Source organism: Notamacropus eugenii, chromosome 4 (genome assembly GCF_028372415.1).
Source record: "Notamacropus eugenii isolate mMacEug1 chromosome 4, mMacEug1.pri_v2, whole genome shotgun sequence".
NCBI classification, from domain to species: Eukaryota; Metazoa; Chordata; class Mammalia; order Diprotodontia; family Macropodidae; genus Notamacropus; species Notamacropus eugenii.
Genome location: NC_092875.1, coordinates 24,261,337 through 24,282,082, shown reverse-complemented (window position 1 = coordinate 24,282,082; position 20,746 = coordinate 24,261,337). Strand labels below are relative to the sequence as shown.

Genomic DNA, 20,746 nt, shown 5'->3' with positions numbered 1-20,746 from the left:
AAAATTCAGGATAAAGAGAATTAAAAGAATTTTATTATATGTACGTATTGATGGCTGATCATCATGACTTCAAGATGGGGACAACTTTTATTGGTAACTTTAAGACAATCCAGATAGGCCTACCTCAGCCAAAGAGGTTGGGCCCTTGAATCTCAGTCCTTCCCCACGGTAGTAGGAACGTGACAATTTGCAGGCAAGGATATGTACCAGTGAATTTGTAAATTATATTAACTACCTCAGCTTGCTTGAACTTCCCAACTATTCAGGTAATTGAGAAGAGCTGTATGAGGACTGGATGTATTAACTAAGACACAGAGTAGCTTGACATACCCACAATCCTTTGTGGTGATCAAGAGTAAATCTCCCTGCACATGAAGAAAATCAGCCTCTCTGAAAGCCAATGAAATTCATACCAGTCTTGAAGCAGACCTTGAGCCATTTGGTGATTTATGGGCCTTCAAGAAACTTTCCTATCTTCAGAGACTGTCTTAACTATGGGTTATGAGGCTCTCAGACACATCTTGTTCTATGGTTTTTGGAGACATTCGCTTTTCTTATTGTTTACGCTCAAGTCTTGAACTGCCAGGCTTGCTTTATCACCAAGAATGTCTTGTGATTTGTGTATCAAAAGGCTATGGCTCTGACACCTGGAATTTCTCGTTTTCCAGATCTCCCCATCTCCTTGGGAGTGGGGCTCCCTGTCTCATTGCTTTCTAGGATTTACCTGATTCCCACCTTTCTCCCCAGTTCTCTACTTTCCCTTGTTTGAAAAGTATCTATACACTCCATATCCATCAGTTAGTTGAGCTGGTCAGTATTAGGCTAACTGTTCCCATGTGCATATTTTAGTTCCCTGCTTAATAAAAATCTTCTTCAATCTCACAGGTATTATCTTCCTCTGATATTCTTCCCTTTAGGGAAAAGGGGGATTAGGATCTTTAGAACTAGCCTTTATGTTCTTCAGGTATTTTCCTGCTTTGGGAGAAATGGAGATCCAGATTCTCTAGAGAGAGCGTCTGCCTTGGTTTACAGGTGCAGACAGAGTATGTAATACAAAAAGCTGTGGACATAGTATCTCCTTCCCCACTAAAGCCTTCCCCAACTCTGATTGATAAACAGGCCTAGGAACAATGAAATGTTGAGTCAACAGTGCCAGGTGCTGTGTTTTGAGCCCAGGGTATCCAAAGAAAGGCCCAGAGTGCTTATGCCCTAACAGGGGAGAGAAACTCGGATTGTAGGGATTTGAGTTTCAGAGTTAGTTTTTTTTTCCATACCAAGTTGAGGAAGGTCTCCCTCTTTGTGTGTCTCCCCACATCTCTCTACCAGCTGCTTCCATGAATCCCTGCTCCTTTGCCAGCCATTGCAAGTAGCCCGGCCCTTACCCAAATTTAGGAGTCAATAAGATTGCTCCAATTTGCCAGCTGCACTCTGCTTTGGTGAGAAGAGTGAAAATTATGAATTGAATCAGTAGGCAGATTTTCCCTGCTCCCTGCTCAGGTAATATCCAAAGCACCAGAGAAAAGTGGGGTTGATGATGAACTGTGTTTGGGAAATGCTGAGTATGGGATACCTACATGATGCACAGTTACAAAAACAAAAGTGAAACAATCTGGAAGCCTCCGCTGTAGTTCCAACCTTCATCACCTCTATTGTAGCCTCCTCATTGGCTTCCTTTCCAGTGGTCTTTCTCCTTTTCAGTCCATCCTCCATATAAGCTGCCAGTGTGGAAACATAAGTATCTCATGCCTCTGCTCAAAGAAGGAGGGGCAAATAGATCTGGTCTGGCATCTTCTCTCTGAGGACAGCAGAGTGGGCCAGCCTTGTGACCTTAATCCCCTGCTTTGCTGCAGGGAGGAATCAATCTTTCTTGGAGAACAGCAGAGAAACAGAAATAATCTATTCATGTTTTCCTTGCCATCACATCTAGATAAACACATGTAGATAGCATACATGCTCTGCTTATATGTATATGTACATACCATGCATATTTGTACATGCTGCTCCTCTTTCCCTGCCTCCAGCCCCTAACCTCACTCCATATGAGGGACCTGAAGGCGAGGATTTTTTATTCCCAGTACTTAGCAGAGGGCCTGGTAGTATTAGGTGCTTAATACGTGTTTGTTGGTTAACTGTCTGATGTTTGATGATAGGAAGAAAGCACAGGATAAACAGACCATGAGTAAGGGACCATGATAGCAGAGGGCATTACACTGGGTAATGGGAGAAGGAGATCAAAATCCTGCCTCTGGCATTTATTTCTTTGGGTTCATCATTACTCCTTTTCCAGTCTTCTTTCTTTGAAATGCACATTCCTTTGAGAGGGCAGGAAGGAAGGAAGCAAGTATTTATTAAGCACCTACTATGTGCCAAGCATTTTACAAATATTATCTCCTTTGATCCTCACAACAACCTTGTCAAGGAAGGAGCATCAAGTCCTTCACATTTCCAGTGTGAATGAATTCAACAAATCCCCAATATTCTCCTTATAAAAGCAGGTGGTTACTGAGAGGGCCACAGGCATGGAGAAGTGAGGTCAAGGTACTGAAGACATATGTTACAGTTATCCCTTCTACATCACAGGAGTTAGGGGTGCCATGATCTGGAAAACCTGCATAAAAGTTTTTGAGTCTCCCTTTGTACCAGAGAAGAAGTCTGAATTTTTCTTTTTTTTTATGGAGTGTTTACAATACCTTGTTAGGAAATTTGGGTTAACTATTTGGTAATAGGCTTTATGTAGGTTGATAGTAAGTAGAAATAATGTCTGAAAAAGAACTTTTTCCCTGTTGTTTGTTGGCCTTTGCATGTTGTCTGTGACTTCCGCAAAACTCCCCCCCAAATTCCCATTTAATTTCTTATGCTGACCCATGATATATTGAAATCTCAATGGGAAAAGTCGCAATGTGGAAAGATAACTCTATTGACTTCTCAGTTTTGCTCAGAATAGGCAGCTGGGTCAGAGCCACACCTAGGCTGCTGTGACTTAGGGCTTTATCGCTGGACATTGAAATTTAAAGCTTCCCCAAATTTAACACATTCCCTTCTTCAGGAGTGTAGAAACCACTCTAGTAACTAACTCTCTCCTCCTGCTCAATTGAATTTGTTGCAATAATTTTCAGCTTTTTCACAGGATGATTTTCAAAGTGGATTTGGAGGCAGTTTATGTGACTTTACCCCATAATCATTAGTTATAGCTCTGAATGAAGCCAATGCAAGACTGAATGGATTCCTATGAAAGGCAATGGAAAATAAAAACAATCTCTGTCTGCTGGTCCCCAGGCTTACCTCAAGCTGAGCTACTCTTACTTGCATGACCATGTGTTCACTCAACCTCTTTAGTTCAGCGTGTGTAACTTGAAAGCTAATTTGTACTACAGGATATCTGACTGGAGTCACAGATACAGAATCTGTATTCCTACCAAAGCAGCATGGAATTAACATTAAACTTAAATAAAACAGAGAGAGAGAGAAAGAGAGAGAGAGAGAGAGAGAGAGAGAGAGAGAGAGAGAGAGAGAGAGAGAGAGAGAGAGAGAGAGAGAGATATTGAGGGAGAGACAGGGAGGGAGAGACAGGGAGGGAGAGACAGACAGAGACAAAGACAGAGAGAGACAGAGATAGAGAGCCAGCATGGGGGGAGTCCCTTTTTCCAGCAGAGAATTGTTATAATTTATATGGAACAACAAAGATTTAAGGTTAGATCATTGTTAAAATGGCTGGAGTATACTGGGAAAATATTTTTATTTTTAAAATTTTTTCCAATTATTTTTAGTTTTCAACATTCATTTCCACAAGATTTTGAGTTTCAAATTTTCTCCCCATCTCTCCCCTCCCCCCACCTCCAATCTACCCTCCCTTCTATCACATCCCCTCCTTCCCTTATCCCCATCTTCTCTCTTTTCTTGTAGGGCAAGATAGATTTCTATACCCCATTACCCATTCCCCAGTTACGTGCAAAAACAGTTCTCAACAGGTGTTCCTAAAACTTTGAGTTCCACCTTCTTTCCCGTCCTCTCTCCCCACCCATCCCCACTGAGAAGGCAAGCAATTCAATATAGACTATACATCTGTAGTTTTGCTAAAGACTTCTATAATAGTCATGTTGTGTAAGACTAACTACATTTCCCTACATCCTATCCTGCTACCCATTTATTCTATTCTCTCTTTTGACCTTATCCCTCCCCAAAAGTGTTTACTTCTAATTACCCCCCTCCGCTCATTTGCCCTCCCTTCTATCATCCCCCCCACCTCACTTATCCCCTTTTCCCCTACTTTTCTGTACTGTAAGATAGATTTTCATACCAAATTGAGTGTGCATGTTATTCCCTCCTTAAGCCAGATGTGATGAGAGTAAGCTTCACTTTTTCCCTTTCACTTCCTCCTTTTCCCCTCCGTTGAAAAAGCTTTTATTTGCCTTTTTTATGAGATGTAATTTGTCCCATTCCATTTCTCCCTTTCTCCTCCCAATATATTCCTCTCTCACTCCTTAATTTTATTTTTTCAGATATCATCCCTTCCTATTCAACTCCCACTCCAGTACTGTCCTTGCCACAGTGCGGCCAAGGCCAAATCTCTTTCCTCTGTCGTTTTGTGACTTTTGCTGCTCTAGAATTTGATTAGAATCATTTTTACAGGTATTTTATGGGCTTTGTGGGGAGAGCTTCTAGAGATGTGTCCTTCTACTCTGCCATCTTGGCTCCATCCCTGGGGAAAATATTTTTAAAATAATATTTTATTTCCCCACCAATTACATGTAAAAAACAATTTTTAGCATTCGCTGTTTTTTTAAAAATTTTGAAATCCAAATTCTTTCCCTCCCTCCCTCCCTTCCTCTCCTCCCTTCTCCCCTCACTGGAAAAAAAATCTCATGTGTTTTCTAACCTCTTTTCTGTGGGAGAATGAATAGGATTCTCTCTCTGAGAGAACAAGGATGTCATCCTCTTGTATATCGTAATATGCCAGGGGAAGCTCCATCTGCAGGTGCTGTCCCTGGAACATCAGAATATGCTGTCCAGGGAGTAGCCCTCCTCTTTCCTCAATCATACACATCAGTTTTCCTATGAGGTCATTGGAGCCCATGGAGTAATACTCAGGAATCCTGTTTCTGGGGTGCTTCACGCAGAGGCGGATCTTGGAGCTGACTCTTTCCACCAGAGAGATGCTGACATCGGAGAAGATCCCATAATCTGCTAAGGAGTAGTGGCACCTGAGTACGTATTGCCCACTGCCAGATTCTCCACAGAACAGATAGTGCTGGTTGTAGAAGAGAGGGGCCAGCTTTGGCTGCATCTTCATTTGCTGGATGGGCTCAAAGGGATCTGCCCAGATGGTGAGGTTCTTTCCTCTTTGTCTTTTCACTGCCACTTGGATAGATCTTACTCTCTGGGAGAGGGAGAGGAAGGGAAATTAAGTTTAAACTCTGTTAGTTGGCTCTTTGGTCCCTCCATACATTATCTGCCTCTACTTTGCCTGTTCACCCTTATTTACTGCTGTTCCAGGTTGGTATAGACAGGTATAGAGGTATAGACAGTTGGCTTGGGGGAACTGGTCAGTCATGCTTGAGGAAAGGGGGAAAAGGGGAGGAGAAGGGAGAAGACAGGAAGGGAGGAAGAGAGGAAAGGAGAAAGGAGAAAGGAGGGGAAAGAGGAGGAAAGAAACAGAAGGAATGAAAGGTGAAGGGAGAGAAAAGGAGAGAGGAGGGGAAGAAACAGAGGAGAAGAGGAGAAGAGGTGAGGGGAGAGGAGAGAATGGAAGGGGTGCCTAGTTTCAAAGTCAACTCAGAAAAGGACAGAATAAAGGTGCATTGCAGAGTCAGCTTTCCTATTTCCTCATTTTATCCAGATGTGATTTATCTAGAAGAGGGGTTAATAACTCGTGTGTGTGTGTGTGTGTGTGTGTGTGTGTGTGTGTGTGTGTGTGTGTGATGGACTCCTTTGGCAATCTTATAAAGTCTGTGAATGCATTTTTTCAAAATAAGGTTTTGTTGCCTACATTAATTGAAGGAATGCTAAACTTCAGTTAGAGATTAGTGAAAATAAAGATTTCCCACCCAAATTCATGAACCCTTTGCAATTTATTGACAGATGCCTGATTTAGGAGGTGGGTGGATCACATAGGGAGAATGGAATTATCTACCCAATGTCAAGGGATCTAGAGGGAGGTCTCTACTCTCAAGAAAACACCCCCCTCTTCCCCCCACAAGGACTTAGGGAAAGGCCTGGACTGGAAGGGTCCAGGATGGGAGGATCTGAATGCAGGGAGGAAGGGAATAACAACGTGAAAAACCCATCTACCCAGAAGTGCTGACTCAACAGATATCTGGATTTCAAGTCCAGGGGCAGATTTGAGGGGCATGATCAGTACCTTTACATTCCAGGCTGGGATCGGGCAGTTGTACTTGTCCAGACAACATATCTTTTTCAGGCACTGGGCAGCTCTCTGGGCCACCAGGTCCCATCGCTTTCCCTCTCCTACATTGTGGGTGGGATCCACCGGGTCCAAGATGACAGGTCTGTAGGAAAAAAAGGGGTTTGTTCTCTGAGTCCTCTATGTAAAACAAAACAAACCACCACTATCCTGCAGTTGGGAACCACAAGAGAGAAAAGGGTTCTTGATGAAGTCTAAAATCCTGGTACCAGTCTTTCAGCCCCTTTCCTATAGTTCTCTTCCTTTCCCTCTTTCCTCTTTTCTCTCCTTCCCTTCTTTATCCCCTTCTCTCATTTCTTTCAACTCCTATTTCCTCCTTATTTCTCTTCCCCTCAACCCTTCCCATTTCTCCTCCCTTTTCTTTAACCCCTTTTCTTCCCTCTTCTTTCCTCTCCCCTTTTTACTTTTACCTCTCTCCTAATCTTCTTTCTCCCCCCTTCCTTTCTCTTCTTCTCTTTTCTCCCTCCTTTTCCCTTCCCTGGTTCCCTTTCATCTTTATTCCACTCTATTCTGCTCCCCACTTTAAAAAAATACCGAGTCTGTCTTGTCCAATGGCAGTGGACATTCAGTGGCAGCCCCTGCTGCTGATAGGCACCAAAGCTTTGATGTGGTCTGTTTTTCACACCCTCGTAAGCATCCTGGTGGGATTTGCCATATTGGTGCAGACACCAGATTGACTTTAGCCCAGCTGTAGCTCAGGACTCCTGAGCTCATACAATCCACCAGCTTCAGACCCGCTGGAAGCAAGGATAGTAAGATATGCACCACCATGTCTGATTCTCCTCCATTGCTAAAGGTGCTTTAGACATGGGAGCTGTTGCCATGAGCAGACCTCCCTCTTCATCCTTCCTCCCATTGCCTTTCTGTGCCTCTCATTGGTGCAGGGAGAGGTCTACTACCTTTTCCTCTTCAGCTGCTGCTTCACAGAGTTCCTGATGACATGATCTTGGAGGCTGTAGTATTTAGTCCAGTAGATGCAGATATCTTTGTGGTCCTGGAGGAGTGCCATAACACTCACAAAGCCACTGGCCATGTTGAAGTTTTGTGCTTGAGAGGTCCCTGTCTCCCAGGCATAGATGGTCAGCAGTTCCAGGGCATACACTGCGGGGAGAGCAGCTTTGGGGCAACTGAATTTCAGGTGCTATGGGGAAAGGCAGAGGGAGGGAGAGGATGAGTGGGATAGAGTGATCTGAACAACAGTGGGTATCTTTTTTCTCATCAGAACCTCACATATTTCTCTATTAATTACCTTCCTGGATTGTAAGGAATGTTTTGTAAGCCACAGAGTACTTGGAGCTCATGTTCCCTCTCTGACACTAACTAGCTCTATGGCCTTTACCAATTTTCTTAATCTCTGTAAATCTCAGTTTCTTCATTTGTAAAATGGGATGAGAGATGGGCCAGTCTTGGAGTCAGAAAGACTTGGATTCAAGATTAGTCTTTGACATATGTAAGCTATGTAACCAGGGGTAAGTCATTTAACTGTGGAGTGGTCCAGATACCACTCTCTGGCTGTTTTCATACCAGACTGCCTGCTCTCTGGCCTCTTCTTTTACTTCTCATCCTCCTCCTAACAGAACCTTGAACTTTGGGACACTGGGATCTGAGAGATGATCTTTTGCCTAATTTTTTTTCTGCCAAATATAGGGCCTCCTTTTCCTTCTCTCTTTTCTCCTTCATTTTCTACCTATGGCATTCCTTGGAATTGGACTCCCCCATCATCATATTTCCAGGACACCTCTCCACCACTAAACTTATTGTTCTGTGTCCTTGCATCAACTTTGATACATCCCTCTTCAGTCCCTTCTTCCCCCTCCGATGGGAGGATGGAGCAAAGAACTCCCAAAGCTTCCATTTAAACAGGGCTCACAGAGCATCCCACTCTTCATTTCCCATCAGCCTCCACCATGACTAGCTGGATACCTTCTTAACACTCCCCCCCCTCCCGGGTTCCTTTCCTGTGTTTTCTTTCCCCATGAGAGGGTAAGCTCCCTGAAGGCAGAGACTAGCTTTCTTTTGAAAATTACAACCTTAGCACTGTGCTTGGCCTCAGTAGGTGCTTCATAAGTATTTATTGCCTGACTGATTCCCTTTATTTCTCCTCCCTTTGTCCCCCTTTCTTTCTCTTCTATTTCCCTCCTCCCTTTTTTTGAGACAGACTATCTCGATCTCCCTCAGGCTCGAAGTTCAGTGGCTGCTCACGGACTCCCTTGCTGGCTTGTCTTTTCTACGTACTGGACTCCTTGGACTTGGACTCAACCATCATCATGCTCCCAGGAAACCTCTTCATGTCAGCCCTGATGCATTGGGCATGCTTAATAAAAGTTTTGTCCTTCGTTCATCATAAATGGCAGCATGACTATATAAGAACAAGGAAAATTTCAGATTTGCCTCCATTCTCTCTTCTCTCAGCATCCTCCTTGGCCCCAGTGATGATGCCCATCTAAGATGGTTGGGAGGAAAGTATTTTGTTCACCTTAAAGCAGTTACATGAAGGAATGAAGAAAGCATTTGTTAAGTACTTATGTGCCAGGTACTGGGCTAGATACTGGAGATACAAATACAAAAATGTGGGTAAGCTATTAGAATTATTTATTCTTCTTGGATCAGTCTGGGTCTACATAGTCCAGCTTCCCTGTCCCCTGAGGAGATCAGTAGAGTAGGCTGGAATGTTTCTCTCTTTCCAGCATCTTTCTGCCTCTCTCCTTGTTCCTCTCCTTCTTCTTCCCTTCTTTCTCTTTCCTTCCTTCCTTCCTTCCTTCCTTCCTTCCTTCCTTCCTTCCTTCCTTCCTTCCTTCCTTCCTTCCTTCCTTCCTTCCTTCCTTCCACCCTCCCTTCTCTCTCTCTTTCTCTTTCTCTCACCCCATCCCATTCCCAATTACTCTACATTAATTTGTTGGTGATTATGTTATGTTCCTCCAAAAAAGTGACTGTTTCCATTTTGTTATCACCACCTAACATCTTTCAGTCTGGCTTTTGAACCCATCATTCTATTGAAATTATTCTCTGAGAGCTCACCATTGATATATTAATTGGTAAGTCTGATGGCTTTCTTCCATTCTCCATCTTCCTAGATGTCTGCAACTTTGAACCCTGTCAGACAGCTTCTTCTGGATGTGCTTTTTGCACTTGGAGACAAGAAGACCTGGGTTTAAATTCTGCTTCAGATACTGATTAGCAGTGTGACCCTGGGTATGTTACTTAACCTCTCTGGACCTCGCTGTTTCCTCACTTATCCCATGAGAGGATTGGCCCTAATAGGTTTTTCCAAGATTTTTTTCCAGCTCTGAATCTTTGTTCTTCTGATTCTCTCATGGCTTCTATGACAGCCCCCTCTTCTCTCTGTCTGGCTGATCACTCTTAGTTTCTTTTTCTGGATTATCATAGCTCTTCTGACCCTTGTTCCACAAGACTGTAACCTGCCTTCCTCTTAGTGATCTGAAATAACCTTCTAGGTTCAATTGCCTTCTCCATGAAAATGATAACCAAATTTACATTCTTAATCTTAGTTTTTTTTCTGAATTCTAATTCCAGTCACACACGGTCCCAAAGAATGACAGCTCCTTGAAAAAAGGGACACGGTACCTCTTAACAAATGTTTGTTAAACTGAATTGGATTGATTAACTTCCTGCTTGATGTGTCCTCAAGGTCCCATTGGCATCTAAAACTCAACATGTCAGAAATGTAACTCATTTTTTTCCCCCAAGCCCACCCTTTTTTCTGATTTCCCTATTGCTGTTGAGGGCACCACCATCGTCCCAGTCACCAAGGTTCTCATATCCAGTTAATGCCAAGTCCCATTCCCTCTGTCTCCACAATGTCTTTGGAATCCCTCCAGTGCTCCTTTCTGGTGCTCACCCTGGTTATTAGCCCAGTCTCTCTTTGTATTCTTTGTATTTATTTATCTGTGCATATGTTGTATTCCCCCAGTAGATTGGAATCCCTTTGTGGGCAGGAACTTTTTCTTTGTCTTTGTACGTTCAACACCTGAGACAGCTCCTTTCACACAGTATGAGATAAATCAATGTGTGGTGAACTGACTTGACTTGCCCATCTCTATCTGTTTTTTTGGGTCTTTTCCTACTTGTTTGTCTCTTTCTATCTGCCTGTATCTTTCTCCTTGTTGCTTTTCTATCTCTCTGATTGTTTCCATCTCAATTTGTCTCTCTGTCTCTTTGCTTGTCTTTGTCTCTATAGCTCTTTCTGTCTCCTTGCCTATTTCTATGTCTCTGCCTACCTGTCCTCCTGTCTAGAGTCCTTCTTGTCTGACTCTCTCTTTCCTTGTTCTGGCAGCCTCTCTGTCTCTGCCTCTCTGTCTGTCTTTCTCTCTATCTCTGTGTCTTTCTCTATCTCTCCACAACTCTCCATTTTAGCTTGGTTCAGTTGGCTCCCTCCCTGTTCCTGTCCCTCAGGAGCTCCACTTGCCCCTTACCTGCAGGTACCAATGCTTCACCAGCCTCAGAAGATTTTTCAGCTTAGTGGGAAGACTTTTTATAAAACTTTTCTGAAGTTTTATGAAGGTCGATGAGAATTGCCCAGGGAGGCGTTTGGCCTTAATTAGTTCCACGTAGGTCTCAGGGGGTGGTGGACAAGTAGGATGAAAAGATCCTGGGAAGAAAAGAATTGAGGGAGAGATTCTTGAGGTAGTTCTAGGAGGAGGGAAGCAATATAGTCCAGGAGGAGGAGCATGGGATTAGAAGTCAGAGAGCCTGGGTTCAGATCCTAGTTGTGATCTTGGGGGTCTGTGCTGGTTTGGGGACTGGATGCTCACGTTATGCTCACTCTACAACCCCCTGTTTTATCTGTCAGCATGAGAAAAATGAAGGACAAAACTGTAGATTGGCACAATCTACTATTAAAATGTGACACTCTCAATAATATGGAGCTTTCTGTTGCAAACAAAAGGGCAGCAAGGTGGTACCATGGTTAGAATGTTGGGCCTGGAGTCAGGAAGATCCAAGTTCAAATCTGGCCTCAGACACTTACTAGCTATGTGACCCTGGACAAGTCACAACCCTGTTTGCCTCAGTTTCTCATGTGTAAAATGATCTGGAGAAGGAAATGGCAAATTGCTCCAGTACCTTGGCCAAGAAAACTCCCAGTGGGGTCACAAAGAGTCAGACAGGACTCAACAACAACACCAATTACACAATCAAAGAAGGCAAGAACATTGCCATGAGCTGTCATTCTCAAAAAGCGCATCCAGAACATAATGAGGAGCCTGAGATGCTGGTCAAGGCACAGCATGACACCTTGGGAAACTTGGCCAAGGTAAGGGAACAGTGGAAAAGTTAACATCGGCCACCAGAAGAATTTGGAACCTAGAAAATCACCATCGTGGAAATGGAAATTACATAGATATAATTATATACATGTACAAAATTATATGTAATATGTCACACAATTGCCATGATGTGTAAAATATAATATGAAACATGTATGATACATATGTATTCTACATAGTAGTATAATACGGAGAAAATATGTATGAATATGTACACATATGCCAACACAACACACATGCAATTATATACAGGTACATATATGCATATATGATGCACATGTACACATGTACAAAACATACTGATTTTCTGCCAAGCAGCACAATTTTTCAAATCAGAAGGGTCATGGTTTTAACAGTAATTATGAATGAATTATTAGTATCAACTTAAAAAGTTAACATGTTAAGACACATAACATATAATATGATATATGTAATATACTATTTGTTATATCTAATATGTAATATAATAAATATATGTATTATATACTGTGCATAACATATAGTGTAACAATGTATTGTTTGTGTTGTATATAACATTATTAGAGATAATACATTCATCTTATGATACATCTTATGTAATGTATAACAATATATTATGTTATATATACTATATACTATGTTATATATACACGTATACCAGAATGAATCTTTCTCTCCCATCAAAACTAATCCTCAGTATTCTCAGCTTCTAATATCTGTCCATTGCTATGTTGAACATTATACTCCATGGTCAAAACTATTCCTTTCTCCATTTGTAGACTGAATTGATTCAAATCCACCATCTGAATCTTTTAATAGCCCTCTTTTATTAACTTTTAAAGTTGATGATAGTTATTCACTTAATTCTGGCTGATAAAACCATTATCTTTCATATCTGATAAAAATATAACTGCTAGGAAAACTGGTAGTCTGTACACATTTCATCATTAAGTTCCAAATGAAAACTTAATATAAATCTAAATCTAAATCATGAAAAAAAAATCAGGAGAATGGAAGGAGGGTACCTTTCACAATTATGGTTAGGAGGAGAATTCTGGACCAAAGGACAGATATGCTCATGGAAGATAAAACAGATGATTTGAATTGTACAAAATTGAAAAGCATTCGTGTGAACTATAGTGAAAGAAGAATTGAGATAACATAAAGTAAAAATAGGATGTGCAAATATGGAGTATCCACTCCCAAAATTCATATGGACTATCTGTGCCCGACCTGTGGTAGAGCATTCCGAGCTTGTATTAGTCTGATCCGCCACAGCTGGACTCACTGAAACTTCACTTTATCATGGTGATGTCATTTTGGTTCTCTTTGAAAATAAAGGACAACAGCCAACCAAGTGAAGTGACCTTGGGCAAGTCATTTTAACTCTAGGAACCTTAATTTTTTTTCCAGAAACAGAGGTTGGATTGATGGCCCCTAGATCTTTGCTCCAAAGAGGGGAGACAGGAATCTATTATCTAAGGCATCTCCTCTTGGCTATGGTCTTCCTGGTGAGATCTTCCACTACCATGGGATGCTGTTAGCATTTATGAAAGGTCTGCTATGTTCCAGGAACTATGCTAAGTGCTAGTAAGCTCCCAGATACACCTTAGGGCCTTTCTCCACTGAAGTCAAAGGTTTGATTTCTCTTCTGTGATTCAGGCTCTTAGACAAACCAACTTCATGAGTATAGTGCATTAGAAATATTGCCAATTAGCCTCGTGCTTTTTTGTGGCCAAAATTAGAATTTTTATGCTTAGGATAAGTTGTATTTATGCTTTGTACTTGAAGAGGACCATGACATCAAGATGGTGGTGACATGACTTGCAGTTGACTTTGTTTTGAGTGAGGGAGGGCTGTGCAAGGTCACCAGCCTCACTTTCTCCTCCAGAGCCATCTGGGTCCAGTGGCTAGATATTCATGAGGACAACTGGAGATGGCCCAGGATGCAGTGTGAGACTCTAACCATATTAGGCTACGGTTTTATCACATTTTCACTTTGAATGAGATACAACCATTCAATGAATAGGCCTCTTTAAGTAGTTACTCAAGGGATGACTCTTTTAATAAAAAAAATTTTTTTAAATTTAAAAATTTTAAAAAATCAAACCTGAGTTCCTGGGTAAAAGAGAAACAGTTACCATTTAGTATTTACTATTTGACATGGCTCAGGAGAAGAAAGTGAGGCTGGTGCCCTTACACAGTCCTCCCTCACTCAAAACAAAGTCAAGTATAAGTCATGTCATCATTTCTCTGATGTTAGGATCCTCTTTGAAAACGAAGGACAAACATATCCTGTGAGTAGACAGCCTGAATGGGGACCCAGCTGGTTGGGGAACTCAGTTCATCCTCTCCCATCTGTCCCCCCCTCCCCTTCCTTTTCCCCTCCAAAGAAAGGTAAATTTGGATGGCCAGACATACCCCGTTAACTTGGGGCTTCCTGGCCAGCTTTGCTTTGCTTTCCTCTCTGGTCCTCTCCTGCCCTCTCCTACCCTCTCCTGTCCTGTCCTCTCCTGTCATCTCCTCAACTGTCCTTTCCCCTCCTACCCTTAAACCTACTGCTCTCTGAAACCCATAGACTGGGTCTCTGCCCAAACTCCACTTAAGGGGTATTTCCTGGACCCCTCCTGGCTAAAGAGTGATTATCAATTGTAACTGTTTCCCTTCCCTTCCAGCTTGATTTAGTTATTTTTCTTTTGCTTATTAAAGGGGCCACTCGCTGACAACTTCTTAAATCAGCATATTCACTGTATGGGTATTACCTCACCCTAAGTGAGTACCTGAATGGGCCCAAGGCCAAAGAGGCCAAGGTCTCCTAGTGCATCCTGGGCCATCTCCAGTCATCCTGATGAATATCTGGTCACTGGATGCAGATGGTTCAGGAGAAGAAAGTGAGGCTGGTGACCTGCACAGCCCTCCCTCACTCAAATCAAAGTCAAGTGCAAGTCATGTCATCATACGTCTGATGTCATGGTCCTCTTTGAAAATGAAGGACAAACCAAATAACAAGTATTTACTATTTAGTATTTTTAAAAATTAATTAATTAATAATTCTTGTTAAATTGGTCCTAAATTCTGTTGTTTCTACCATGCATATGAACTCCAAGTATGTTCAAGGGCCCTAGTGGGCCACAGGCCTTCTCTCTTCATCTGGTCCAGAACTCTTTGCCTGATGGGAATACTGCAGGACCATTGGTGATCTGGTTGTCCTTCCTGAGGTAGTACTCAGTATATTAGGTAGAGGTCTCAGATATTACTAATTTTTATGAATAAATATTATGAATCTATCATCCATGTCAGTGGATAGAGCACTGGACCTAGAATCAGAAAAACCTCAGTTCAAATTTGGCCTCAGACACTTGCTAGCTGTGTGACCCTGGACAAGTCACTTAATCTCTGTTTGCCATAATCCACTGGAGAAGGAAATGGCAAGCCACTCCAGTATCTTTGCCATGAAAACCCCACGGGTCACGAAGAGTCAGACGTGATTGAAAATCATCCATGAATTTATCCAAAGTATTCCTCAGTCAGTGCAGGGGAAATTTCCTTGTAATTGTATAATGCTATTGCTCAAGCTCTCTAGTGACTGAGGGGACCCTGGAAATGAATATCTAAGAAGAGGCCATGGGATAGAGAGTTCCCTCAGCTAGCTAGCTAGCACTTACAGAGACAGCATTTAGCAATTGCAAAGTGCTTCATAATTCAAGAAGTAGACGTTATGACCCCAATTTTACATTTGAGGAAATTGAGGTAAACAGAGATTCAGTGACTTGCTTAGCATTTCACAGCCAGTAAGTGTCTGCGGCTAGATTTAAACTCAAATTTTCCACTCTAGGCTCAGTGTTCCACCTATTGCCCCACCCTCAGAAGTACAATCAGGAAACCAAGGTGTCTGGAATGGGGAATCCATGTCTACTTTACCCAGATCATCGTGGGCAGTCAAGATGACCACATCGATGGGCTCTGATGTCATCGTGGATTGAATTGTAAAGAAGAGTGAGCTGGGGACTTCAGGATCCACACAGATGTCACTGATATAGGCCAGGTTCTTCCAGTAGTGGTGCAGTCTCTCCTTTATGAGCATTAGCATGTCATGGTGGTGTGAGACTTCCATACTATAGTTGTAGCAGCTAAGGAACACAACAACATGGACTTCTCCTTTGTGCTTAAGCATTGTTCCATCCATCACAGACCCTGCCTGCCAAGCATAGAATAACAGTCATGGAGCTGGGATGGGCCTCAGAGACTATCTGATCCAAGTATTATGTGTACAACATTCCCACTGAAATGTCCCCAGTGGGATATGTGTGTGTGTGTGTGTGTGTGTTTACAGTACCTGATACATAGTAGGTTCTCAAAATTTCTTTTTCCTACAAACCATTCTCCAATGAATAAGTGGTCAAAGAACATGAAAAGTCAGTTTTCAGATGAAGAAATCAAAGTTATCTATAATCATATGAAGTTCTCTAAGTAATTTTTGATGAAAGAAATGCAAATTAAAACAACTTTGAGGTATCACCTCACACCTATCAGATTGGCTAATATGACAGAAAAGGAATGTGATAAATGTAGGAGAGGATGTGGGAAAATTGTGACACCAATGCATGGTTGGTAGAGTTGTGAACTGATCCAACAATTTGGAAAGCAATTTGGAACTGTATCCAAAGGGCAATCAAACTGTGTGTACCCTTTGATTCAGAAATACCACAACTAGGTCTATATTCCAAAGAAATCATTAAAAAAGGGAAAAGGACCTACATGCACAAAAATATTTATACCAACTCTTTTTGTGATGGCAAAAAAGTTGGAAATTGAGGGAATGCCCATTAATCAGGGAATGGTTGAACAAGTTGTGGTCTATGAATGTAATGGGAATACTATTGTTCTATAAGAAATGATTAGCAGGTGGATTTCAGAAAAACCTGATTATATGAACTGATGCAGAGTGAAGTGAGCAGGTTCAGGAGAACATTGTGCACAGTAACAGTCACATTGTGTGATGACCTGCTATAATGAACTTAGCTCCTCTCAGTAATATAATGATCCAAGACAATTCCAAAAGACTCATGAGGGAAATCCAGAGAGAGAACTATGGTGTCTGAGTGCAGATTAAAGCAGACTATTTTCTTTTTCATTTTGTGTGTGTGTTTTCCTTTTAGTTTATTTCTTCTTTCATAGCATGACTAACATGGAAATATATTTTACAAGATCACACATGTATAACCTGTGTCAAATTGCTTACTATTTTAGGAAGAGGGGAGGGAGAAAAATTTAGAGCTCAAAATTTTATAAAAATGACTACTAAAAATTGTATTTACATATAATTGGAAAAAATACTATAAAAATGGCAGGATAAAAAAAGTAAATGCCTGTTCCATCTGTCCCCCAAAATATTTTTTTCCTTTCTCTTTTCATCCTCTTCTGAGCCTCAATTTCCTCATCTGTAGCATGGAATGAGAGGCAGAATGGTCCAGTGTTTTCAGAGCTGGCCTTGGAATCAGGAGGACTTAGATTCCATTGACTTCTGACACATACTAGCTACTTAACTCCTTACTGTTCATTTTTGTGACCTTCCTCTGTAAAATTCAGACATTGAACTAGATGACTCTGAAGGCGACCCTAAGTTTGTGAACCTGTGATTCTCTCATCGCTGTCCAGCAGCTGAGCTGGGATTGCAAGCAGCTCTCCTGACTCCTTGGGTCAAAATAACCCTATGGATTGGGTGATTTTTTGTTGTTATTGTTTTATATTTTGTATTCACTTATATGTGTCTGTGTTGTTTCTTTGTGATAGAGCAGAAACTTTTTAGGGCAGGGATTGTTCATTTTGTATCTCTTTTCCTAGCCTAGAATAGTGTCTGGCACAAAGTAGATCCAATCATCACCTTTTGAAGGACTTAGTAAAGAGAGCAGGGAGTGTGCTTCTGTCTCTATGGTCAAGAACCATAGATTTGGAACAGAAAGGCTCTGACTCGGTTATTTAGTGCAACCCTCTCATCTTCCAGAGAACAGAACAGATACCTATGGAGGTTGAAGACTTGACCAAAGACTTGACCATTTGTTTACTTAAACAAATTGGCACAGTTATGTAAATTGGTGTTGCTTATTTAGCTAGTCAGGAGCCTATTAATGAGCTGGGTACATGTTTGCTGTGAACAAACTGAGTGCATAAAAGTTTAATATGTTGGGCACACAGTAGCTTAGTAAGTTGGTGCCAATTAGATTAGAAAGTTAGGGGCTTGGGGTTAAAGAGCCATTTATCAAAGAAACCAGATAATCACGGGTTGGGATGGGGAGGTAGGAAGAGGCAGTTGGTGTAGCAAATGGACCAAGGCTTGACTATGACAGGACATAAAGAATCAATCACTCTTAAGATTTGATTTTGCCCAAGTCCTAGAAGGCAGGAGGGCAAGTAGAGCCCAGAGATGTTGATGAAGACAAGTGGGGAATAGGGAGTTTGGGACAAAAGAGACCTGTGTTCTTACAAAATCCTAAGCCAGATGCGCCCCCTATTCCTCCTCATTTCTGCCCTGTGGAATCACTGCTTTCTTCTTTCAGACCTCAGATAAGATCCCACCTTCTGAAATAAGCCTTTCCAAATCCCCTTTCTTCTGTGATGTCTCCATTCTGGATATCTCTTGTTTGTATGTGTTGTTTGCATGTCGTTTCTCCTACTAGATTGTAAAATCCTTTAGGAAAAGGATTTCTTTTTGCTCTTCTGTATTATCTCTATCCCTTAGCACAATGCCCAGCACATAGTAGGCACTTAATAAATGCTTGTTGACTTGATTTGACCAACTGACTACTGGGCTATATTTGTGGCTCTCTTGGCAGGGAGAGCAAGAGAAGAGGCATTGATTCCTGAGCACATCACTATAGACCACCACACCCCTGGGTAGGCTCTCACCTTCAGCACCTTCATCACCCTGGCCTCTTGGTCCGTGAAACAGGAACCTCGAAGGAATCTCTGGATCATGTGGAAGGCGTCATGGACCTCCTTTTTGCATTCTTTGTTAGGCAAGAGTTCATTTGCTATAAAGGCGTCCAACCTCTCTGAAGGAGTATCAAACAGGCTCAGAGGTGGCTCCATCTGTGCTTAGAGCTGGATATGGCTACAGATAAATAGTTGTCCAGCCTCTCCCTGCCCTCCTTCTTAAGGTGGATCTGCTTCTTCTTACTCTGCTTTGACAGGATAAGAGCCAAGAAAGTGAGGAGATTTTATGTGATCAGGTCACAGGCAGGGCTTCTCTTCTCAGAATCAAAGGCTAGAGCAAAGGGTGTCTTCCAAGTCAGGGCCCCTGGCTGGATGTCCTCTGCACCGCCTTATGGGTGTGGCCTCTTACTAATCCCCAAACAGTTTAGTTTCATTTCTCTGCTTTCTCAGTTTCCTTTCTCTCATGTTTGGAAACAAGCTATTTGAATTTTGACCCTTTTCTTCCTAGGTTGGCTGCTAAAGATACTTTCTCTTTGGAAATGTCCTTGATGCTCCAGTTTCTTCAAGCACCTTCTCTGGGTTGAATCAAACATTTCGAGTTTTTATGATTCCCATTTTACAGTTGAGGAGACTGAGGCAGACAGAAATTAAGTGACTTGCCAGGGGTCAAATATCTCTGTGTACCCAATCTTGTTCTCCTTTCACAACCCTCTCATTCTTGCCTCAATTCTTCTCTATTTCCTCTATCCCTTCCTTTGTTTTTCTTTCCACCCAGTCTAAATCTGTCTTGTTACCCATGTTCATTCATTGCTTCAAGTTCTACCCTTTGAGATCAAGCTGAGAAAGCACTCCAGCAGAGGTTTGGATAACAGAAGTCCTCCATCACTACTATATCAGTCTTTGGATATGGGTTTCCCAACTCCTCAGTGGTCTGTGGTATACTCTCAATTTAAAAAAACACACCACATTTTTCCTGTGATCTTTACCCAAATGCTCCCCACCTTTCTCCATTTCCCCCACCCTCTCCTCCCAACCCCTACTGCTTAATTCTCAGAATTCTTTATGCTAGTAAGCCTTCTTAACATAAGTTTCTCTCTCTCTCTGTCTCTCTGTCTCTGTCTCTGTCTCTGTCTCTCTGTCTCTCTGTCTCTCTCCTTTGCTTCTTAATTCTTTTGAATGAGGTATATCCTGCCAGCGTTCCCATGCCCGGGGCAGTCTGGGTCTCATTTTTACCAAGTCAATGTGCTACTTATGAGTTCAAATTTGAATTTTCCTGTTGGGAATTCTGGTCTGTACTGCTATTGTCTAGAGTTTGTGCATTGCACTTAAATGTTGGAGACCATGAATTTTTACTGCTTTTTTCTTTTGTGATATTTTTAGCCTCAGTGTTTCTGGGTGTCTCAATAGCTATTTGCTCTTAGTCTCATTTTTCTCTGTATTATCTAGATTGGGGATGGATCCATTGACAGTTTTCTCCCTCCTCAATCCAATGATCTCTGCTGAAAACTTTCCAGCTTATCAATGTCCTTTCTAAAAATGGGACATCCAGAAGTTTCTATAATACTCTGGCTGCAGCTCATGTTATGGTTCATCTTCAATGTTTCAAAGAGGACCTATGACATCATGGGATAACATCTTAATGTGAGCATGAATAGGATTCTAGTGAGGCAGAGCTGAACAAAGTTATCAGCCTCACTTTCTCTCCCAGAGTCATTACAGTCCAGTGACAGAAAAAGTCAAGATGACTGAGATGCAGTGGATGACTTTGGTGTCTTCCATATCTGACCAAACTCTAAGTGCTCCATTGGAATGAATTGTTCTCATCTGCCCATTCCAATGAGGGAAGTCTTCATATGCTTGGGGTAGACTTCCCCTTCACTCACTGACAACTCTGAGGCCTGCTGGTTACCCTCAACCTGGTTTAGCCTGCCTGCTGAGATGATTTTCCCCAGGTGTGTCTGCTGAGCATTCTAAAACTTCTTGGAGCCACGGGTAGGAGTTGGGTGACAAGTGGATACCAAGGGTGGATGATCAGTCCTGAAAAGGGCTCCCCATCCCTCACACCAGAGATGCTGGTCCTCCTGAACACCCCATGCAAGGTAGAGAACAACAGGGCCCTAGTCATGGA

General features: G+C 42.1%; 1 protein-coding gene across 1 annotated transcript; it reads right to left on the bottom strand.

Moving 5' to 3' along the window:
• Window positions 1–4,835: 4,835 nt before the first annotated feature.
• LOC140499162 (2'-5'-oligoadenylate synthase-like protein 1) lies at window positions 4,836–19,435 on the bottom strand. Its single transcript, XM_072600240.1, has 6 exons — window positions 18,592–19,435; window positions 15,607–15,883; window positions 10,855–11,030; window positions 7,321–7,562; window positions 6,359–6,506; window positions 4,836–5,377 (listed from the first exon to the last, which is right to left on the bottom strand). The coding sequence occupies exons 1-6, from the start codon at window positions 18,772–18,774 to the stop codon at window positions 4,844–4,846; spliced, it is 1,560 nt and encodes a 519-aa protein (XP_072456341.1). The 5' UTR covers window positions 18,775–19,435; the 3' UTR covers window positions 4,836–4,843.
• Window positions 19,436–20,746: the final 1,311 nt, after the last annotated feature.

What these genes read in the sequence shown, in the direction of transcription:
- LOC140499162 (XM_072600240.1), bottom strand. Translation starts at nt 18,774, where the DNA reads ATGGAGCCACCTCTGAGCCTGTTTGATACTCCTTCAGAGAGGTTGGAC. An exon ending in GGGTGATGAAGGTGCTGAAG is followed by an intron (nt 15,884 to 18,591) that starts GTGAGAGCCTAC and finishes TATGCTTGGCAG; the next exon opens with GCAGGGTCTGTGATGGATGG. An exon ending in TCCCAGCCTGGAATGTAAAG is followed by an intron (nt 5,378 to 6,358) that starts GTACTGATCATG and finishes TCCCTCTCCCAG; the next exon opens with AGAGTAAGATCTATCCAAGT.